A 24199-nucleotide genomic window follows, 5' to 3' on the forward strand; every position below is an offset into this window, starting at 1 on the left:
GTGTATAAAACGTTTACAAAAGATTCTCACTCGGATTTACTCCACGCAACACATGACACTTTAACGTGGTCGCTTTTCTTCAACTCATATAATATACCTCGTCTCTCCCTACTTGCGAAGGGGGTCCAATGGTATATTTCTGGTCGCTTTGGTACAGTATGTCTCTGAATGTGCATGCTATGTCTTTATGGTGGTATTTTATGACGTCTATTACTCGGCATTTTGAGTGCTGAAAAAAAAATTTTTTTTTTCATATCTCATGCGCTGAACGAGGGTCAATTGTTGTTCTAAAAAGAGCACAGAAAGTGATACGTTTCTGCAATAGAGCATTTCACAGAGCGGAAAGAATCTTACGTAGCATTTGACCCAGTCTTGCCCTTGGCACGTGATCTTCGGGTACGTCTTGTCAAACTGTGTGACCTCCTTGGAAAAAGGATCCAGCTCCGGTAGCTCACACCCCGACCCCTTATCCAATTTTAAGGCCTCTTGCAACTTGTTATCTATGTACCTGGAAATATAAAACGATAAATGAGTCTCACTTAAGAAGTACATATGTTTTTTTTGACCCAATGGTTGACAGTTAGAGAATACCTTGAGGCATTCAGATCGCCATTGTACATTATTGTATTTTGCAATAAAATTTAAACGAAGTAAATTGAATTAAACAGATGTGGTAAGAATTTTTCGTAAAAAGGCAAATATATTTTTTTTACTCATCTACCTCAACTGTAATATTAAATTAATGTATATAATTATGAATTCGAACAACTGCCATAGCGTTCCGAAGCACGTGTTTGGTCGAAGTCTCTGAGGGCCTACCGCGAGCCACGTTCGACGTGTTGCCTCCCTGTCACACTTACGTACGACAGAGAGGCACCACGTGATTCGCGGAAGGCCCCCAGCAATAGGTAATCCAAATTCCAAACGCGCACGGCCTGTGCCGTTACAAACTACACGGCTGCGCCAAACAGTATAGAAAGAATCTTGAAAAAGAAATATTTTCTAGATAAGTAGTAATCTAATCAAAGCGCTCAAATACTCCATACCTCCTCCTTCTCCCTTACGCCCATGTGACGATACGAAACGTGACGAAACGGCCAAGCCACTTATTTTGACTAGATGAATTGTTTATGAAGTTAGGGCTTGAAGAGTTAGAAGCTTATAGCTAGCTCTACATGAGTTCTAATAACTTTTTGATAGTGTAGGCCATATGGTCTCGTCTTGGGAACATTATCCATGAAAATGTCATTGTTAGAATTTCACTTCTTTTTTAAGCTGCTGAAAGGCTGCTTATGACAACTTCCATGCCCTACTTTAAAGGGTGGGTAGTGATTTACTAAAATTCCTGAAATATGTACTTGTTTTATTATTAATAACAAAGAGTCACTATATCAATTAGCATCAAAATTTGCGGAAGTCTTTGCTAGTTTAAGGGGTTGAGGGGTAAAAGTACCAAGTTTTAGATTTTTTCTTGTTTGTCTACTAACAACCAAATACCAAATTTCAGCTTTCTCGGACTTCAGGAAGGATACCCTGAGAATTTTGATGATCGCCGCTGATCGTCTTGGCGAGGGTACTACCGTGCCCCCAGATTCCACAAAATAAATAAAAATACTTACTTTATTATGGCGGTCCTGTAAAGGACAAAAAAAAACTATTAATTACTTCACTGTTTCAAAAATACTGATTAAGGGCATAATTGATATCGTGTACTTATAGTTCATTTTTATAGCATTAGAAAAAAAAAGTAAACAATCTTGACGTATCTTTTTAATAAAAATCACTTTTGAAAAATGAGTCACAGGCTCACAGCAAATATGCAACAATTATAATTAGTAATAACTATTTTTATAAAGCGTTTTTCAATAATTTTCAATAAATGACACGTCCAGATTGTTTACCTTTTTTCTAATGCTACAAAAAATCGACTAAGTAGGAAAAAATTATTAAAACAAGCGAAATATTAGGAAAAATAAGTAGGAACTGAAAAAAGTAGCAAAGTTTTTTTTACGCGCAAAATAAAACAAGGATCAGGTCGTCCAATCCAAATAGGTGACCACTTTATACGAAATAGTACATTACGATACAAGTGCGAAAAGTAAAAAAAATCGCAACGAGTGGCGATCAATTAAAACACGACGGACGTGCTTTAAATCGACAAGAGTTGCGAATTACCTTTTCGCACGTGTATTGTAGGTACAACGTTTTACAGAGGATATGATGGCCCTTTAAAATGTCGCTGTTACCGTACTAGGTTTATATAAGTAGCACTATATGTAGTGTAAAAACATGTAGAGTCCTTATTCCTACAGACGAGCGTATTTTGTAAAATGCTTCCTTTTTCATTCAAGATTACGACGTAACTATTAGTATTTATTCAAAAACTGATAACGTACTTAAATAATCGTTTCCTAAACTAGGGGCTCCAACAGTTCAAATTTTCATTTTCTCTTTTAAACCTCTTTTTTAATGAGGTTTTTTGGGAGTCTTTTCCAAATTTTGCAGTGAGATGTGGCGTTTCGGTTCTCAATTTTGCTATAAACAAGAATCATTTGGTACATGAATGGCTACAATTTGATTCAACATATCTCGTACGAGGGGCTGGAATGATTAACAATCGAAGATTCATTTGAAAAAACTGATAAAATACCTTCCGAGTTTTCTTCATTTTTTTGGTGAAAACAGGGTTTCATTATATTTTATTTCCGCAAATTGTACGCATATTTTGCTTTAAAAATAATATTATAGCAAACTGTAACTTTATGTTAACCTATAAAAAAAAAATCGTAACTATGGGACCTACATTGCCGTAAATTTATATTTTTTTAAAACACGTATAAATCACGGAGCGCGGTTAGAGGACGGACCTGTGCTCGATTGTCAGGCATTCGTTGCGATCGTAATCAGCTACGGAGTTCCGAGAAGTGCTATATACTGCGATTAGAAAATCTTAACAAAAGTTCATTTTTTACAGTATGCCTTACTCGCTTATTGATGGATTTTCAGTGTTACTTATTTTTAATACTAAGTCGGTGGCAAACAAGCATACGGCCCGCATATGTACGCCTGCAACTCCAGAGGAGTTACATGCGCGTTGCCGACCCTAACCCCCTCCCGCCCCTCGTTGAGCTCTGGCAACCTTACTCACCGGCAGGAACACAACACTATGAGTAAGGTCTAGTGTTATTTGGCTGCGATTTTCTGAAAAACGCATTTTCACTTGAAATTACGTTAGGGTTTGCATTATTATTTTTGACCCGGATGAAGTCCAAGTTCTCATGATGGAGTCAGGAGTTGGTCACCAGAACTCCTAATCTACTAATTATAATCCCATCGTGTTTGGGCTCAAAAGATTTGCCCTGACGAACACCATCGATCTAGATGAGGTCCAGGGTCTCATGATGGAGTCAGGAGTTGGTCACTAGAACTCCTAATCTACTCATTATAATTCCATCGTGTTTGGGCTCAACAGAGTTGCCCTGATGAGCACCTTCAATCTAAATGAGGTCCAGGGTCTCATGATGGAGTCAGGAGCTGGTCACCAGAACTCCTAATCTACTCATCATAACTCCATCGTGTTTGGGTTCAATAGAGTTGCCCTGACGAGCACCATCAATCTAGATGAGGTCCAGGGTCTCATGATGGAGTCAGGAGCTGGTCACCAGAACTCCTAATCTACTCATCATAACTCCATCGTGTTTGGGCTCAATAGATTTGCCCTGATGAACACCATCGATCTAGATGAGGCCCAGGGTCTCATGATGGAGTCAGGAGTTGGTCACCAGAACTCCTAAACTACTCATCATAACCTCATCGTGTTCGGGCTCAATAGATTTGCCCTGACGAGCATCATCAATCTAGATAAAGTCCAGGGTCTCATGATGGAGTCAGGAGTTGGTCACTAGAACTCCTAATCTACTCATTATAATTCCAACGTGTTTGGGCTCAAAAGATTTGCCCTGATGAGCACCATCGATCTAGATGAGGTCCAGGGTCTCATGATGGAGTCAGGAGTTGGTCACCAGAACTCCTACTCTACTCATCATAACTCCATCGTGTTTGGGCTCAATAGATTTGCCCTGACGAGCACCTTCAATCTAGATGAGGTCCAGGGTCTCATGATGGAGTCAGGAGCTGGTCACCAGAACTCCTAATCTACTCATCATAACTCCATCGTGTTTGGGCTCAATAGATTTGCCCTGATGAACACCATCGATCTAGATGAGGCCCAGGGTCTCATGATGGAGTCAGGAGTTGGTCACCAGAACTCCTAAACTACTCATCATAACCCCATCGTGTTCGGGCTCAATAGATTTGCGCTGACGAGCATCATCAATCTAGATAAAGTCCAGGGTCTCATGATGGAGTCAGGAGTTGGTCACTAGAACGCCTAATCTACTCATTATAATTGCAACGTGTTTGGGCTCAAAAGATTTGCCCTGATGAGCACCATCGATCTAGATGAGGTCCAGGGTCTCATGATGGAGTCAGGAGTTGGTCACCAGAACTCCTAATCTACTCATCATAACTCCATCGTGTTTGGGCTCAATAGATTTGCCCTGATGAACACCATCGATCTAGATGAGGTCCAGGGTCTCATGATGGAGTCAGGAGCTGGTCACCAGAACTCCTAATCTACTCATCATAACTCCATCGTGTTTGGGTTCAATAGAGTTGCCCTGACGAGCACCATCAATTTAGATGAGGTCCAGGGTCTCATGATGGAGTCAGGAGCTGGTTACCAGAACTCCTAATCTACTCATCATAACTCCATCGTGTTTGGGCTCAATAGATTTGCCCTGACGAGCACCATCGATCTAGATGAGGTACAGCGTCTCATGATGGAGTCAGGAGTTGATCACCAGAACTCCTAATCTACTCATCATAACTCCATCGTGTATGGGCTCAATAGAGTTGCCCTGACGAGCACCATCAATCTAGATCAGGTCCAGGGTCTCATGATGGACTCAGGAGTTGATCACCAGAACTCCTAGTCTATTCATCATAACTCCATCGTGTTTGGGCTCAAAAGATTTGCCCTGACGAGTTCCATCGATCTAGATTAAGTCGAGGGTCTCATAATGGACTCAGTAGTTGGTCACCAGAACTCCTAATCTATTCATCATAATGGTAATTTGATGGTGCTTGTCGGAGTAAATCTATTGAGCCCAAACACGATGGAGTTATGATAAATAGATTACGAGTTCTGGTGACCAACTCCTGACTCCATCATGAGACCCTGGACTACATCTAGATCGATGGTACTCGTCAGGGCAAATCTTTTGAGCCCAAACACGATGGAATTATAATGAGTAGATTAGGAGTTCTAGTGACCAACTCCTGACTCCATCATGAGACCCTGAACATCATCTAGATTGATGGTGCTCGTGAGGGCAAATCTATTGAGCCCAAACACGATGGAGTTATGATGAGTAGATTAGGAATTATGGTGACCAACTCCTGACTCCATCATGAGACCCTGGACTTCATCTAGATCGATGGTACTCGTCAGGGCAAATCTTTTGAGCCCAAACACGATGGAATTATAATGAGTAGATTAGGAGTTCTAGTGACCAACTCCTGACTCCATCATGAGACCCTGAACATCATCTAGATTGATGGTGCTCGTGAGGGCAAATCTATTGAGCCCAAACACGATGGAGTTATGATGAGTAGATTAGGAATTATGGTGACCAACTCCTGACTCCATCATGAGACCCTGGACTTCATCTAGATCGATGGTACTCGTCAGGGTAAATCTTTTGAGCCCAAACACGATGGAATTATAATGAGTAGATTAGGAGTTCTGGTGACCAACTCCTGACTCCATCATGAGACCCTGGACTTCATCTAGATCGATGGTACTCGTCAGGGCAAATCTTTTGAACCCAAACACGATGTAATTATAATGAGTAGATTAGGAGTTCTAGTGACCAACTCCTGACTCCATCATGAGACCCTGAACATCATCTAGATTGATGGTGCTCGTGAGGGCAAATCTATTGAGCCCAAACACGATGGAATTATAATGAGTAGATTAGGAGTTCTAGTGACCAACTCCTGACTCCATCATGAGACCCTGAACATCATCTAGATTGATGGTGCTCGTGAGGGCAAATCTATTGAGCCCAAACACGATGGAGTTATGATGAGTAGATTAGGAATTATGGTGACCAACTCCTGACTCCATCATGAGACCCTGTACTTCATCTAGATCGATGGTACTCGTCAGGGCAAATCTTTTGAGCCCAAACACGATGGAATTATAATGAGTAGATTAGGAGTTCTAGTGACCAACTCCTGACTCCATCATGAGACCCTGAACATCATCTAGATTGATGGTGCTCGTGAGGGCAAATCTATTGAGCCCAAACACGATGGAGTTATGATGAGTAGATTAGGAATTATGGTGACCAACTCCTGACTCCATCATGAGACCCTGGACTTCATCTAGATCGATGGTACTCGTCAGGGCAAATCTTTTGAGCCCAAACACGATGGAATTATAATGAGTAGATTAGGAGTTCTGGTGACCAACTCCTGACTCCATCATGAGACCCTGGACTTCATCTAGATCGATGGTACTCGTCAGGGCAAATCTTTTGAGCCCAAACACGATGTAATTATAATGAGTAGATTAGGAGTTCTAGTGACCAACTCCTGACTCCATCATGAGACCCTGAACATCATCTAGATTGATGGTGCTCGTGAGGGCAAATCTATTGAGCCCAAACACGATGGAGTTATGATGAGTAGATTAGGAATTATGGTGACCAACTCCTGACTCCATCATGAGACCCTGGACTTCATCTAGATCGATGGTACTCGTCAGGGCAAATCTTTTGAGCCCAAACACGATGGAATTATAATGAGTAGATTAGGAGTTCTGGTGACCAACTCCTGACTCCATCATGAGACCCTGGACTTCATTTAGATCGATGGTACTCGTCAGGGCAAATCTATTGAGCTCGAATACGATGGAATTATAATGAGTAGATTAGGAGTTCTAGTGACCTACTCCTGACTCCATCATGAGACCCTGGACTTCATCTAGATTGATGGTGCTCATCAGGGTAAATCTATTGAGCCCAAACTCGATGGAGTTATGATGAGTAGATTAGGAGTTCTGGGGAGTTCTGGTGACCAACTCCTGACTCCGTCATGAGACCCTGGACCTCATCTAGATCGATGGTGTTCGTCAGGGCAAATCTTTTGAGCCCAAGCACGATGGAATTATAATGAGTAGATTAGGAGTTCTGGTGACCAACTCCTGACTCCATCATAAGAACCTGGATGGACTTCATTCGGGTCAAAAATAATAATACAAACCCTAACGTGATTTCAAATAACTCTGAAACTCTATGGCACTAATGTGCGCAAACGATTGGCATCTTGACTACGCAGCATGGGTGCGTAGCCACCATGCCAATCGATACGACAACGAAACACTATCTGTCTCTCTCTCGTACTAATATGCACAAACGATTGGCATCTTGGCTGGGCAGCATGGGTGCGTAGCCAACATGCCAAACGTTTACGATACGACAAGGAAACACTATCTGTCTCTCTATCGCACTAATATGCGCAATCGATTGGCTTCTTGGCTAGGTATCATGGGTGCGTAGCCAACATGCCAATCGTTTACGATACGACAACGAAACACTACTCTCTATCTATCGCACTAATATACGCAAACGATTGGTATTTTGGCTAGGCACTAAGCAAGTGTGTGGCCAACATGCCAATCGTTTACGATACGACAACGAAACACTATCTGTCTCTCTATCGCACTAATATACTTTATTTATACCTGCAGTCATTTAGTAACTTCTTCATTTTCCATTGGTGTGAAAGAGACAGAATAAAGAGCAAGGGTTATAGTACACTCTGTAGTCTGTACACTTAGTAGTAGTGTACATAAAAAAAAAACTACTGTGCATAAACAATAAAATAAAGAGTGCCCATATGATATCATATGACACTAAAATTAATGTTGCTTGAAATTATATTGAAAACTATCAAGATTATTCTAGTCTGCATTGAAACGCGCGTCGCGTTGCCGGCGCTCGCGTACCGAGCGCCAACGCCATCTATCGAGCGTTATTTCGTGAAATCGGAGAACGCTCCAAGGATTATATAAGGGCTCTTAAGGTAGAGGTGGTTAGTTGTTGTTCTAAAAAGAATATAATAAGAGTATTTTACTTTCCCAGTACATTTTTTACGTTTGTATTACGATAAGCAATTAAAATTTGATATTAAAGGGATTTTTATTTTAGATATAATAAGCTACCTAGTTATAGTAATCATCTGTATAAGTATATCCATTTTTAAACGACTTCAAGATTTCAAAAGGAGGAGTTTAACAATTCGGTCCCGTTTTTGTTAAAACTCAGTTCTGATGATGGGATCCATGAGGAATCAAGGGACTTCTTCACAGTATCTTACCAGTCAACCATAGGGCAAATCTGAAATGTGTCAAGGTGGGTGCAGTAGTTACAAAAAAAAAACATGTTACCTCCTTTTCTACATAATTAGGCGTAGGACGCTGTCTTTTTAATTGCATTGTATGAAATCCAAAATCAACAATAATCGTTCTTTCACCAGTCTCCCTCATTGAAGTCGGTTTATTTTTTCTTAAAATATATGTATATTGTTATTTTAATAAATAATAGTATAAATGGATTTGTTGTACAATTTTCATTCTAATATTTAACTTCCCATTCCATAATCGATACTTTTATCTGAATTGTTAATTGAAAGTACCTAACCTACCCTCAAGAAATACTATAAAAGTTTATATGCTAGGCTAGAAAAGTAATTCGATAGCTTACAACGCGATAGTGTAACCTCAAATACCGATTCAATATAAATCTGAATAGATAGTAATGTGTTTGTAAGCGAGTTATTGTGGTGATATATGTGTTTAGAAGTGTTATGTAGTGCATTACATGTGTTGGTATAACGGCAAAATATAGTGAACAACCCGTTGGAGCGTATTTGGTGACCCATAGATAGATAGCTACTACTGCAATGCAGCTGCATTGCATTAGCAATTGATATTACTGCAATGCACTCAAAAAACAAATTCAAAACAGAACAGCTGTAATACAAGTTAATATAACATTTACAACTTTCAAAAATATGAAGTCTGTGTACATTCAATAAAAATAACAAAAAGTGAGTATCAAATAGAAAAGCAGTAGTGAATAAGTGCCTATGAAGTGTTATCTTATTCTTGTTGTGCGGCCATCTCTCGGAACTTATTTCTATCCTTTGCCATTCTGCAAAAGTGTTATATCAAGTTCTAAAAATTCTAATGATAAATCAAATATTTTATACATGAGATCAAATATCGAGTGTTCCAAAAACACGGCTCAAATCCAGTTCTGTTTGTATGCGATGTCGCGGAGATTCCGAACCTGGACGTAGACGCACGTAAATCCTTCCATCGCGAGTCCATACATAGCGCCAGCCGTAGTGTTCCTTGAGCTGCCTTGCTTTCTGGAATAGTTTTCGATTGAAGGGAGTCAGCCGCTCGTTGACATAAAAGCGGCAGTTATGACCCGGCAGGCCGGTGCCCTCCGTGGTGGCTCCGCGACGTACCCGTGCCGCGTGCAGCAGCTGGTCGCGCACGGGGCGGCGCGCCAGCCGCACCACCAGCGGACGCGGCCGGGACGGCTGACCCTGGACAACTGCGTGGCACGACTCACGCGAGTCGCGTCGACGATGTCGTGCTCCGAGAGCGTGACCCCGAGTTTCTGACCCAGGGTAGTGACTATGTGCACCGTGTTCTCTCCGTTTTGTTCAGGTACGATAGATATTTCTAGATCGTTCAGCAACAGATTCTGATCTCTATTATTTATGTCCATCCTCAATTGGACAATGGTGTCTAGAAGTGACTTGTCCGTGTTATGACCTTCATTACTGTTTGAGGTGTTGTTTTCGAGCTTTTCTACGCGAGTACATAAATTATCAATACGCCCATCACATTCCTTGATCTTTGAAGTCAGGTCTGTCATAGTCGTACGAAGAGCCTTAATTTCGTAACTCATTGCACGCATTTCTTCGCGAAAAAGACGAAATTCCATCACTAACTGCTGAATATCGTTTCCACTGGTAGTGTCCAACAAAGCTCCATACCTGGTGGTATCGTTTAAACCTTGGCTGTGAGTATAGGATACTTCCATGACCGAGCTGTCGAGCTCGCGGGTCCCAGCTCCTCGAGGGTGGACGGCCCCCTGTGCATAGTAACATTGTGGCTGTCGCCGCGCACCGGTGTTTAGTATTGTCTAACCAAGGTTCGGAACTTTTGCATTCAACACACTTCCACGAATACTTTTGTGCGGGTCCCATTGGTTTTAAAAAACATCTGAACAATTTGTGCAAAGAAGACTGGGTAATACGTCATAAACAGAACCCTTCATGAGCGAGTCCGACTCGCACTTGGTCGCTTTTTAATAATAAATATTATAGGGACACTCTTCATTAATTGACTAAGTCCCACGGTTATCTCAAGAAGCCTTGTGTTGTGGGTACGCAGACAACGATATATATTGTACATATAATATACAAATACTCAAAAAAATCAAAAAAATGTGTGCGATTAAGTATTTTTGTATATAATATGTATTACATAGTATAGAATGTATTATATATTATAACTATATATGACTATTTATTTACATATTTGTTTTATTTCATATCCCATTATATTGTACTCGTAGGTTATAGGATTTATAGGTTTTCTTATATTTTAGGAAATTAAATATTCCTTTTTTACATGCCGTTTAGAACAGTTTTGATGTCTACCGTTCTCCAATTCTTCCTCAATTGCTCAAGGGTTAACTGGAAGAGATCACTGAAAGGGATAAGTTCGCCTTTGTACAAATGATGTATGTTCTGTCCTGTTTTATGTTTCTTTTTGTACAATAAAGTGTTTTACTACTACTACTACAAATACTTATATACATAGAAAACATCCATGGCACAGGAACAAATATCTGTGCTCATACATGGTACTCATCACACAGATAAATGCCCTTAGCCTTACCCCAGGACCATCGGCTTCATAGGCAGGGTCACTACCCACTCGGTCGTCTAAATCTGTAAACCCATGGGACTAACCACAATATCGCTAAAAAGAACACCTTGAGGGCCCGAAGTAGGCGTAGATGAAATGTATGGGCCCAGCAGGGGTAGATATAATTTTCCCCGATTTGCATATCGGTCCCATGGGAATCTTTTTTCAACTCAATACGACTCCTAAATTACACTTTTCAGTTACCTTCTGCTAATATCCAGGTTCTGTTCAGTATTATCAGTCGTTGAGTACATGTAGTACACGGCGAACAGAGACGCGGCAAAGAGCGCCAAAGCCGCGATGCGACGGGAACGGCACCATCGCTTAGGAAGTACCATCTGGAACCAATTAAGGCAAATATAATTTATTTACAATTAAGCAACTAGACTCAAACACATAACTAGCATACGAGATAATTCCACACCCGAAATCTTTTCATGTTTAACCGTTTTTAACGAAAAACAAGCTTCACGAAAAAAAGGTACGAGTATGCCAGGAAAAATCAGTATCAAAGCTAAATACATAGGTACCTATTATCAGTACAATTTTTCACGCTTATTTTATTAGTTTATTACCTACATATCTTTATCTGCACGTGCGATGTTAATTAGTAAATTGCAATAAATATCTACGTAGCTAAGCATTGTTAACGACCTATATTTAATCATAACTTAATTGAATATTAATCTTATACCTTTAAACGAGCAATTCTTGTATATATATATGTATATATATTTCTGTGCTCTCGGAAACGGCTCTAACGATTTCGCTGAAATTTGGTATATGGGGGTTTTTGGGGGTATACAATCTATCTAGATTAGTCTTATGTTTGGGAAAACGCGTGTTTTCGAGTTTTCATGCGTTTTTCTTTCTACGCAGAATATGGTTGCTAATTTTGTAAAGCCGGCCACTGTCCGTCTGGTCCAGCGGGTTAACACGCGGACTGCTAAACGAGTGTTACGGGTTCGAATCTCGCCCGGTGACTACCTTTTGTTTTTTTTTACATGTTCAAGTTTATATATAATTTTTTAATTTTTATTGTTTTAGACAAGTTTAATTTAGTAAAAAAATGTAGTTAAGATTATCACCTATAGACCACCATATTACAATAAATAGTTATAACCGAGCATAGCTCGGTCGCCCAGGTACTTATTATTATACAGGCCCAGCATGTGCTGTTGTATGTTCTCAATACAGAATTGAATTCTTAAGTCGTAGCCATTTTGGTGGTTACAGTGCTGTGTATATACCTACCTATGTGTGCGTAAATTGTTTTTTAGGGATGTGGACTGGTCGATTTTAATCATGTTATATATCGATAAGCGCTACACCGCGCCACGGAATAGTGATTGATTGAAGCTTGGATATCTTTACCAAAAATAATCATCATAGAAATGCTAATGGATAATAAATATTTTATGATATAACAAATTAACTTAATTCTTGCGTAAAACATATTTTAGTAGTTATTTATGTATTGTAATGAATAATCCGAATTTATTCCTCGTATCAGCCTGTGTCGTGACATAAAATCGTGGCCTGATCACCACGATCTTATATCGTCCCACAGTAGTACTTTTTAGTATTTGTTGCTATGGCGGTTCAAGAGATACAGCCTGGTGACAGACCGACAGACAGTCAGACGGACGGACAGCGGAATCTTAGTAATAAGGACCCGTTTTACCCTTTGGGTACGGAACCCTAGAAAAGTGTCCATCAATAAACATTAAATAGGTGGCGTCACAATACATCAAAGAATATAATACTCACTACAATACATCCAAATAAAATATCATAAACCAAGTATTTTATATAGATGCGCTATATTCCCGTGCGCACGTAGGAGCCTAAATATACGCAATGCGACAAAATTAAAAACACGTTTTAACATTCTTAACAACATACCAAAAACAACCTACGTAATTTGGTCGGTTGGGTTATTTGTTGCAAGACTCAAATAACTCCAGGCTAGAATTTAAAATTTTCTATGTGATGATAACCCTTCTCACCTATATTTTTTAAATTTACTGCTTTTTTCTACTGACGGAAATGGCTTGATAGACTATATTATACTACTCTTTGCATAATTTGATATTTATCCTCCTGGCGATGCATCCTATTTTTACCAGTGAACCTGAACGTCAATTTTGACATTATTGAAAAGTAACCTCTAACCTCAAAGATTGTGTTCAAACAAAATTTGCATTTACCCAATTTCAATAACTTAAATGTTAGTATTAATTGGTAAGCATGTCTGTTACGTTGCATACAGATGTTGGTGATATAAAAATCGAATTATTCTGCGAGCAGTGTCCAAGAACATGTGAAAATTTTCTGGCACTTTGTGCAAGCGATTATTACAACGGCTGTTTATTTCATCGAAACATAAAAGTAAGTTACATTACAGATATATGTGTAAACAGGTTAAGCGTTACGTCTGACAGGTTGTGAGTGGGTTTTTTTTAAACATTTTTTTTTACTATAAGGTCGTACAAGATTTAATATCCTTAAAAATAAATTTATTTTTAATAAAGTTAAATTATTATGTTATGTCTACTTAGAATCATGAGCCCTTTCTAACAGGATAAAATAAGTGTACCAGTATTTCCATACATTTTGTTTCCTATACAAGTTACCAAACAATGGTTGTGGAATGGAAATAAATAAATATCTTGGGACACTTTCTCCTGTCCGGATTGAGATAGTCATTGACGGGACGGGCTCTACGGGCATTGAATGGTACTAGTTCAGTGGTATCACTCACAAATTCGAGCCAATCATGCAGTCCAACGCAACTAGTTGTGATCAATCGCGCGCATGATGCTAACTCATCAACCAATTGCATTGTGGCATTAGACTGCATGATTGGCTCAAATTCGTGTGTGTGACACCACTGTACCGGCCCCATACTTATTGCCCGTAAGGTCCGTCCTTAGATATATGTCAATGGAAATGGAGATAGTGTTTCAGAGTAGAAATAACATAAACATTCCCAATAAAAAAAAAAAAAACTAGTTTACAACTTTCATAATGAAATGGTTTATTATACAGGCGAGTTTTAGGACTGAAACAAGTTTTACTAGGAAACTACCTACAAAACCAATTTATTTGTATTTTCTAATGTATGGTACTATCCCTTTTGGCTATATAGAGTTTTAAATTGTTTGAAAACTTTATATAGCCGAAAGGGATAGTATGAAGAATTTCGGTTCTGTTTGTGAGAATATGTCAAGAGTGGGATTATGGAAATCAATATTATTAATATGGTTGAGTGCAACATATAGAGGACTAGTGACTAATGTCATTGTGCTGGTATTGGGAATTACGAACAGAGGTGTAATTCGTGGCCGGAGAGTAGCTCTAACAAATGGTGATGGTACCTTAAAATGCATATATTGCAGTAGCAATGGATTAAATATTAGTCCACATATTAACCTAAAAAAGTATTTTACCGTTGTGAGCTGCCTACGTACTTCAAGGCTTTGATATGAGACCATTCCTAATACAAACGGCGTGGGATACATGTAGGGATAGTATCCATGTGTTTGTCCCAATTGTAGATCTGTAATAGTTTTACAAATATATCTCTACATTACGCATTCAAAAATATGATTCTGATTTTGACATATATCTAAGGAGGGCCTTACAGACACTAAAAAAGCCAAAAATATGTATACACGACTTTGTTGCCCATATATTAAGGTAGTGTATACATATTTTTGGCTTATTTTTCGTATCGATATTTTCTGACGTGACTGTACATAGTTAATGAACACTCACCCTAACTATAAATACCTTTATTTCCCATCAGAGTTCCAAAAGAGATTAACGCATACGATAATCGAATTTCTAGTAAATAAACTATTTTGAACCAAATTAGCATACAGATATTCACCTGGTTCTATCAAAAAAGTAATTGTAACAGCTAGGTAACCAGTTTGATTTTGATTAAGATCAACTTTGGTGGTACTATGGATAATATACAGGCAATGCAATGATTTACTGAACGTTATTTAAACTTGTAAATATAGTATACATACTCGTAGTATCAAAACCAAAGCTTCATATGCTGGTACACTACTGATTATTTATATATCTATTAAGATGCTGATAGACTTGAGCATTCACTTGAGCAGAGCATCGAGCATTCGCAGTTTTTAAGGAGATTCGGCGAATTGTTCGACGAACGCTGGTAGATTCTTCTATTCGCTCAGTACAAGTGAATGTTCATGTCTATCGGCACCTTTAAAGACAACAAATGGTCCAATCAGTGTTAGTTGATCCCATCCTATGTACCTAGTACTTAATAATAAAAATAGATTTTGTCATTTGCCAAAGTTTCCACAGCAAAGGACTACTCCCACGTAACCTGCTTAGAAGCGAGGTCGTTTTCTTACGCCAGATAGCGTGGAAGCTATCTGTCTGTATCTCAGCAAACGCTGTAGTATCGTGGAAGCCGTAGTAGTACCCTAAATGCGTTGTTATACTGTATACGCAGCGCGTTGCCCGCTGCCTTGACCCACAGACTTAACATTAGGGCACTAAAATGGCAACTAATAAATGATTCTTTTTTCTTTTACTTGACAGGGATTTATAGTTCAAACAGGTGATCCTTCAGGAACAGGCAAAGGAGGGACCTCTATCTGGGGTAAAAAATTTGAAGATGAATTTAGAGAAGATTTAAAGGTAAAATGAAGGTTCACTTTTGCATTATTTTAGATGTACCTAGTACTGTTTAGCGAGTGTCACTCTAAAATCTTAAGGACGGGCGTTACGGCCACTAAGAATGGTGTTAGTTCAGTGTTGTCACTCACGAAATCGCGCTCATCGTGCAGTCCAACGCAACTAGTTGCGACCAATCGCGCACGTCATGGGAACTCATCAACCAATCGCGTTGTGGCGTTAGACTGCACGATTGGCTTGAATTTGTGTGCGTGACACCACTCCCGCTGTACTGGGAAAAATTGGGTTATTCCCACTAATTACCCCCAAGTTGTTATCAGTCGTAAACTGGGAATTTTTTTCCCACATTTTACGTCTGGTAACTACTGGGGAAAAAAATCCCACTAGTTACCACCAACGACACCAACTTGGTTTGGTGGTAACTACTGGGATTTTTTTCCCAGTAGTTACCACCAAAATTGGTTATAGTTCAATACTAATCAAATTAGTATAAATATAGAGTGCTTTAATCAATGATTAATTAAAAGTAGAATTATTATAACTTATCACTGTTTCAGTATGTGCCTTAAGTGATCATAAATTGTTTGTCTTTGACTGATTTGTTTGTTTGTTCGTAGAATTGTGACGTTATTTATTTAAAAGGCGCTTACGCCATTATCAACGATGCTCCTATACAAATATCTTTTGCGGCACAATATTCATAAATATAGAGTTATCAACAACCACCATAAAAATCCACGCGTACGAAGTCGCAACATCAGAGTCATTTGTAATCATTATAAATTGGTAATTGTAATTGTCTATAATATTTATTTGCACATTGCGTATTAAGGGCGGTAAACAAGAATTGACGAACAAGTGTTAATTAAGCCCGAAGCCGAAGGCCAGGGCTTAATTAACACGATTTCGTAATTCTTGTACCGCTCGTGGCACACACAATGATTTCATCAGACTAGTTAAAAACAATTCAAGCCAAATTATTATTAAATACGGTGACATTTCAAACATTCGTCCGCCATCTTGTCATTTTTAGGGTTCCGTAGCCAAATGGCAAAAAATGGATTCGTCATGTCTGTCTGTCTGTCCGTCCGTATATCACAGTCACTTTTTAGCGAAAGTATAAGAACTATACTGTTGAAACTTGGTAAGTAGATGTATTCTGTGAACCGCATTAAGATTTTCACACAAAAATAGATAAAAAAAACAATAAATTTTGGGGGTTCCCCATACGATATGAAACTCAAAAACATTTTTTTCATCAAACCCTTACGTGTGGGGTATCTATGGAGGTAAAATGTGCCCCTTATAGATTCGTCATGTCCGTCTGTCTGTCCGATTATGTCTACACTACGAAACTTGGTAAGTAGATGTATTCTATGAACCGCATTAAGATTTTTACACAAAAATAGAAAAAAAAAAACAATAAATTTTAGGGGTACTTAGAACTGAAAATCAAAAATTCTTTTTTGATCAAACCCATACGTGTGGGGTATCTATGGATAGGTCTTCAAAAATGATGTTGAGGTTTCTAATATAATTTTTTTCTAAACTGAATAGTTTGCGCGAGAGACACTTCCAAAGTGGTAAATTGTGCGTCCCCCCCCCCCCCTTGTAACTTCTAAAATAACAGAATGATAAAACAAAAAAATTATATGATGTACCCATGCATTACCATGTAAGTAGTTTTTTTTATACTTTATAAATGGTACGGAACCCTTCATGGGCGAGTCCGACTCGCACTTGGCCGCGTTTGTCAGGTTAGATATCGAAGGCACAAATCCATCCGGCATTCAGCCGCGACTGAAAATTGTGTAAAAATTAAAGTTTTTTAAACAAAAACAAAAATATTAAATTCGTCATTAAAAAAAGTAAAACTCATATAAATCTATTCGGTTCATATGAATTCGTGACATAATAAAAAAATATGCCCATGGGCATAATGAAATAAAAAAAAACTATTACTGCCCGTGGGCATAATATAGCTCATCCCATCTCAGTAACATAAGGCAATACAATAACACCGTTTACGACCAAGTGTGATGAAAAATAAATTATGTGTTGGGGTTGTTAACTGCTCTGTAATCTATATGTAGGTATAATGCAAGGCTAAAAAGGTGACTGCTCTCTTTGCGTTTTGAACTCCCAAGTTTCAAGTAAATCGAAAAGACATTATGATTCGTATTATTCTATTATAATTCGTGACATCTACGATGACGCGAAGATTGGTCAAATCTAACCTTTAATAAAATGACAATACGAGTCAAGGCCCGCATCTTCACGAATGACACGATCTATACATGAGTATGTCCGATTTTACCTGAACCACGAAGATCATTCTTAGAGCTCATTCAGATATATGATTATATTGATTATATATCTCCTGTATGACTAGCATAAAAATCCAAGGTATAAAAATATAAATAATTAAACTCAATTGAAGGTACAAAAAATCGATATGTTTGCTTTCAGCACAATGCAAGAGGGATGGTGAGCATGGCAAACAATGGTCCAAACACCAATGGCAGTCAGTTTTTCATTACCTATGGGGAGCAACCACATTTGGACTTGAAATACACATTGTTTGGAAGGTAGATATTAATATTATATCTTTTATATGCATGTTTCTGGGGGCATTGTATTGCTTCTGACAAGTTAGGTTATTCCCACTGGTTACCACCAAGTTGCTTTGAATGGTAACAACTGTGTATTTTTTCTCACCCTTTACCACTGAGAAAAAAAATCCCACCAGTTATCACCAAAGTGAGGCGGTGGTAACTATTGGTAACAACTTAGTGTTAACTAGTGGGAATAACCAGACAAGTTGCACAACAAACACACAGCTGGTACCTTTTTGGGAATCTATTCAGGGCATTGTCGACCCACTCGACCCCCTATAAAATAAATATTTAGCGGGCAATCTTACACAGATTGACCTAACGAGGCCATCAAAGCTCAAAGCCGCTTGTCTTTAGTTAGTTAGTTAGTTAGTGCTTCTGGGCATTTTCCGCAAATCGACAACCATTGTCTAATATAACTTTTAAGTATTAACATTAGTTTTTAAGTCTTATCTTATGTAATACTAACAAAAAATGGGATCACTGTTATCTTGAAATAAAGAATTGATTGATTGTGTCTATTTTGCGTGAAACGAGGTAGCGCTACTCTAACCACCCCAGCTCCTCCACGAAGCCTAGCAAAGTTTTCAGGTTGCTAATTGCTTCTCCTAGTGTGCACGGAGTCCCTAGGTATTTGTTCCTGTATACTTCTACCTGTTTGCAGTCTAGGAGAATATGTTTTGTTGTTTCTTCTTCTTCCATGCACGCTCTGCACATGGGGCTGTCTGTTTTACCCATATTGTGTAGGTGTGTAGGTAGCCGCTTGTCTTCTATGGCAACCAACATTTATTATTGATAAGAAATTAGACGATTTATACCACCTTTTAACCCATTGACATATATATCTTACGGACAATAAGAATGGGGCCAGTACAGAGGATTCACGCACACGAAGTCGAGCCAATCGTGCAGTCTAACGCCGCAACGCGATTGGTTGATGAGTTCGCACCACGCGCTCGATTGGTCGCAATTAGTTCCGTTAGACTGCACGATTGGCTCGAATTCGAGATTGACACCACTGAATTAGCGCAATTCCTTAGTGCCCGTAAAGGCCGTCCTTAAATATATATGTCAATGACTTAACCCTAAAGTTTAAATGCGAAACCTATGCGAAGCGATCGACATCAAAATCAAAGTGGTTTATGATTTAGTTAGTGGAAATGGAAACCGTTTTCTCCCTAAATGGAAATTTCATCTTTTGATGTACGTATGGTCGGTTAGGATTGCAAAGCTATTCTTCCCTCTTAAAGAATTTAACCAACCGGAGAAGCCTTACCTATAATTTTCTGTGCAAAACAGTCTGCCTATTTTTGTGGGGGAGGGGCACGTCAAATGGCTATTTGTACGTATCAGATAAGCGTCAGTCCATAAGGCCGAGGTTTTCGACAGAGGGGTAAGCTCTTAAAGGCGACTCCGGTTGGTTCAATGCTCTAAAAGCATAACTTTGTAATGGATGAAAATAAGCCTAAATTTTGAGTGGACTATATGACATCCCCAATCCGCATTGGGCTAGCGTGGGGACTATAGCCCGAACCCTCTCGCACATGAGAGGAGGCCTGTGCCCAGCAGTGGGACGTATATAGGCTGAATTATTATTGTCTGTCTTTTACAAATTCTCGGGACCATGGGGTCCCGGACATTTGGAAGGCGTGCGTGGAGCCGAAGCCAACACGTGACACCAACTGACGATTATTATCCCTGTTCACACTATAGCAGTGCACCCAAGGACAAGCCCCGGTAGGACTATTGTAAAAAAAGGGTACAAAAATGACCCGGGCTATTGGGTTGAGTTGCAAGTGGACTGGCAACCGGGACTATGAAGGATACTATGGCACCTGTCCTGATCATATGTTTTTAAAAACACGACAAAATGGGCAGGTGGTGACTCGTCTACTCACAATATGGGTCGACAAGGGGACAACATTCCGTGAGTGGCTCAGGGTGTGGAGAGATGTGCGCCGCTTTCTACCCAGTGGCTGTAAGCAGCCACTGTGCCAACTCGCGTCTTATGCAAATTTATACACTTCCACCCTGCGAGCATATAGCTCTGACACCCCACTCTGGATGGCAGGTAAAGGCAAGTCAGAGGTGAGAGTCCTGCGGCGCCTGCTCAGTGTTCACTCCAGCCGGCCAATCAAGGCAAGCCGGAGAGAGGAGCCTGACCGACTCTCGGGGGTATGGGACCCAAGGGACGTCACTTCCCATTCAGCTCGCCACAAGCTGCCCTTATTATTATAGGACATAATACAACTTAGGTATATTCTCAATTACCTACTTACATTTTACTTGAAGTACTTGAATGAAACCACCTATCATAAATATATTAATATTTTGAGAGGAAAGGAGTCGGCCGCCTCTCCATACAAACGTAGTTCCCATTTTCCTCCCTAAATATTAACATAACGGAAAATATTATTATGAAATTACTATATTGCTATGAGAGTATGAGATGATGTATATTAACCATAGCTACATATGTCAAAGGTAACTAAGGGGTCGTTTGACAATTTTCGATTTTATTATTATTACAAAAAATCGAGCGAAAAACTAATTCCATACAAATGTTTAAATGCTCCTAACTCTTATGATACTTTATTAAAAATTTGAAAAAAAAAATGAGGATGATGGAAATAGATGTGGTTGATAGACGTTCATCAAACTGTGTCAAAATATTTTCAATAATTTTAATATCCAGTGAGGAAAATGGGGAATACGTTTGTATGGAAAAGCGGTTTCGGGACGGTCGTCCACTTTCGTCTTAAGGTACCCTTAGCACAGCTTTCAAGTTTTTTTATATAGGTATACTACGTCGGTGGCAAACAAGCATACGGCCCGCCTGATGGTAAGCAGTTTCCGTAGCCTATGTACGCCTGTAACCCCAGAGGACGTTGAGGAGGGCGTTGTTGGTTATTTTTTTGTTAAAAGTAATTTTCATATATGTAGGTACAGTCAGCGTCAAATACTTTGTAGCAACCAAAGTGGCCAAATAGTTCGGTACACCATATATTTAGTATGGCCACTTTGACTGCTACAAAGTAGCCAAATAGTTCGGTACACCATATATTTAGTATGGTGTACCGAACTATTTGACCACTTTGACTGCTACAAAGTATTTGACGCTGACTGTACATCCTTTTCTCATTTACAGGGTCTTAGATGGTTTTGAAGCTCTTGATGACTTAGAGAAGATGGCAGTAAATCCGAAAACATACAAGCCACTTAACGATGCCAAAATCACATCAGTTACAATACACGCAAATCCTTTGGCTGGTTAAACGATATGAATTGACATGTAATTTAAATTTTTTCTACATTAAAATTAATACTTACTAATTTAAGTAATTTTAATTCTACCCAAAATTGTTTTTAACAGATTAGAAATTTATGGATTGACGTCATATAAAAACATAGCCAGTCAAAGAACTTTTTCAGTAGAAAAAGGCGTGACAATTTTTTTTTTTTGCCGTTTAGCCTTTGAGCCTACTTTTTCTAAATTTGACGTTTTTTCTACAGACGGAAATGGCTTGGCTTGGCTGACTATATTTTATGATCTCGATCGGCGTGTATTTTTGGATCTAAAGTAGGTACACGCCATTGAGGTATAATACATTTATGTCAGTGGGTACACGCCAGAAGCCGCAACTATCGGACGCCGCCTGAACGTCCTACGCGTCGTGTTATGAAAGTTTTAGTACCTTGGAGGTGCCTCGTGCCTCCGTACGACAGTTTATTTTTACACGTAAAATGTTTTTGCAATTTTAGCACATTCAATTATTTATAAGTGCTTTTCTTTAGGTAATACATGTAATTATGCATGTTTTCTTTTCTTTACGCTCTCAAATGTTTAGTTTTGGGTAAAAAAACAGACTGATTTTATGTAAAAAATTAAACTAGGTCTAAACTTAAGCAATATTGTATAAGTACTGTTTGTAAACGACTGTACGTTTCTAAAATATAATAAATAAATAAGTAATAAAAATACATTAAATAGTTACTTACTGTCATAGTATATATTATGTAGGTACTACTCAGCAATTACCTACATTATAATTATGATAATTTCTTTCTTTACATTTATCCAACATGTAAAGACACTAGAAACTATTTTGTGTTCAGCATTAAGTCGTCTCTTGAAGTTTTTTTAACCTAATTTGGTCCTGTTGAATCCAAAACTGCCTGTTACCCACTCAAAACTTGACCGGAAGTGAGATAATCAATTCAAAGGACTATATTTTGAACCATGGCAGATAATGATACGATTTCTTGCAAACGTTCAGAAAATACGTGGCATTAGGTACAATTGTTATATTAAAAAAGCGGCCAAGTGCGAGTCGGACTCGCCCATGAAGGGTTCCGTACCATTTATGACGTATAAAAAAAAACTAGTTACTAGATCTCGTTCAAACCAATTTTCGGTGGAAGTTTGCATGGTAATGTATATCATATATATTTTTTAAGATTTTTCATTCTGCTATTTTAGAAGTTACAGGGGGGGGGGACACATTTTTTTCACTTTGGAAGTGTCTCTCGCGCAAACTATTCAGTTTAGAAAAAAATGATATTAGAAACCTAAATATCATTTTTGAAGACCTATCTATAGATACCCCACACGTATGGGTTTAATGAATTTTTTTTTTTAATTTTATGACGTATTAAAAAAACTACTTACTAGCTCTCGTTCAAACCAATTTTCGGTGGAAGTTTGCACGGCAATGTATATCATATTTTTTTTTTTTTTCATTCTGTTATTTTAGAAGTTACAGGGGGGGGGACACATATTTTTTTCACTTTGGAAGTGTCTCTTGCGCAAACTATTCAGTTTAGAAAAAAATGATATTAGAAACCTCAATATCATTTTTAAAGACCTATCCATAGATACCCCACACGTATGGGTTTGATGAAAAAAGAATTTTTGATTTTTAGTTCTAAGTATGGGGACCCCTAAAATTTATTGTTTTTTTTTTCTATTTTTGTGTAAAAATCTTAATGCGGTTCATAGAATACATCTACTTACCAAGTTTGAACAGTATAACTCTTATAGTTTCGTAGTGTAGACATAATCGGACAGACAGACGGACATGACGAATCTATAAGGGTTCCGTTTTTTGCCATTTGGCTACGGAACCCTAAAAAATGGGTCTCCATACAAATAATTTAAGTCGCTATGTAGGGCAGGGCAATACCTATCTTGAGTATCACACTTCCTTTAAATATTTCGACTTGGCAACCGGCAAATTCGGATTCAGTAAAGTCAAATTACGTTAAAAAGCCCGGGTGCCAAAAGGTTATATTATGATTAGGGAATGCAATCACGATCTCGAGTATATCACGAGATTTAATCTGGTTGGCAGGAAATCTCGATCTCGAAACACCCAATTTCGATTCAGAATTTTCCCGCCGCTAATATTAGTTCGAAATTGCATTTCTTAATTATGATGCCTTAAGGAGAGCGTTTTTGAAAATTAAGGTCAACATTTTTGTGAGTTGTGGTGCATCAACTTCGTTTGATTCAAATATCATTTTAAAGTACCTATCGAAAAAAAACAAAGTGACCTATTCAAATTTAATAATTCATGTCATAAACCACGGCGAAGGCGTAGAATGTTTCAGTCAAGTTTCTGAGCGCCTACAGCGAACCACGTTCGACGTGTTGTCTCTCTGTCGCACTTGTAAATTCGTACGTAAGTATGACAGGGAGGCAACACGATCGTGGTTCGCGGTAGGCCCTCTACTCCTAAGACTTTTCTTCTCCCCGCGACTTTGCGTTGTATGTCCTGGGTCCCGGGCGGCAAACGTAACAGAGGCGTGGAGAAGCATCAAG

The 24199-nt window shown here is 38.8% G+C and overlaps 2 protein-coding genes and 1 pseudogene across 2 annotated transcripts in view; 1 reads left to right on the top strand and 2 right to left on the bottom strand.

Moving 5' to 3' along the window:
- Window positions 1-11985, bottom strand: part of LOC133523106 (uncharacterized) — a 34222-nt gene extending 22237 nt beyond the window's left edge. The window contains 5 exon segments of the mRNA XM_061858617.1: window positions 31-89; window positions 92-229; window positions 355-508; window positions 1620-1634; window positions 11285-11985. Coding sequence (XP_061714601.1) covers window positions 31-89; window positions 92-229; window positions 355-508; window positions 1620-1634; window positions 11285-11418 — 500 coding nt within the window. The 5' untranslated portion in view covers window positions 11419-11985.
- LOC133523216 (uncharacterized) lies at window positions 9282-11318 on the bottom strand (annotated as a pseudogene).
- Window positions 11986-13223: 1238 nt separating the features above from the next.
- Window positions 13224-21711, top strand: LOC133523235 (peptidyl-prolyl cis-trans isomerase-like 3). The gene is made up of 4 exons (XM_061858720.1): window positions 13224-13471; window positions 15668-15766; window positions 18233-18351; window positions 21527-21711. The coding sequence occupies exons 1-4, from the start codon at window positions 13331-13333 to the stop codon at window positions 21651-21653; spliced, it is 486 nt and encodes a 161-aa protein (XP_061714704.1). The 5' UTR covers window positions 13224-13330; the 3' UTR covers window positions 21654-21711.
- Window positions 21712-24199: the final 2488 nt, after the last annotated feature.

The sequence above is a fragment of the Cydia pomonella genome, chromosome 1 (genome assembly GCF_033807575.1).
Source record: "Cydia pomonella isolate Wapato2018A chromosome 1, ilCydPomo1, whole genome shotgun sequence".
Lineage (NCBI taxonomy): Eukaryota > Metazoa > Arthropoda > Insecta > Lepidoptera > Tortricidae > Cydia > Cydia pomonella.

Excerpts from the sequence above, each read along its gene's own strand:
- LOC133523235 (XM_061858720.1), top strand. The coding sequence starts at position 13,331 with ATGTCTGTTACGTTGCATACAGATGTTGGTGATATAAAAATCGAATTA. Across the intron at positions 13,472-15,667 it reads TATTTCATCGAAACATAAAA|GGATTTATAGTTCAAACAGG; the intron begins GTAAGTTACATT and ends TTTACTTGACAG. Across the intron at positions 18,352-21,526 it reads AAATACACATTGTTTGGAAG|GGTCTTAGATGGTTTTGAAG; the intron begins GTAGATATTAAT and ends TCTCATTTACAG.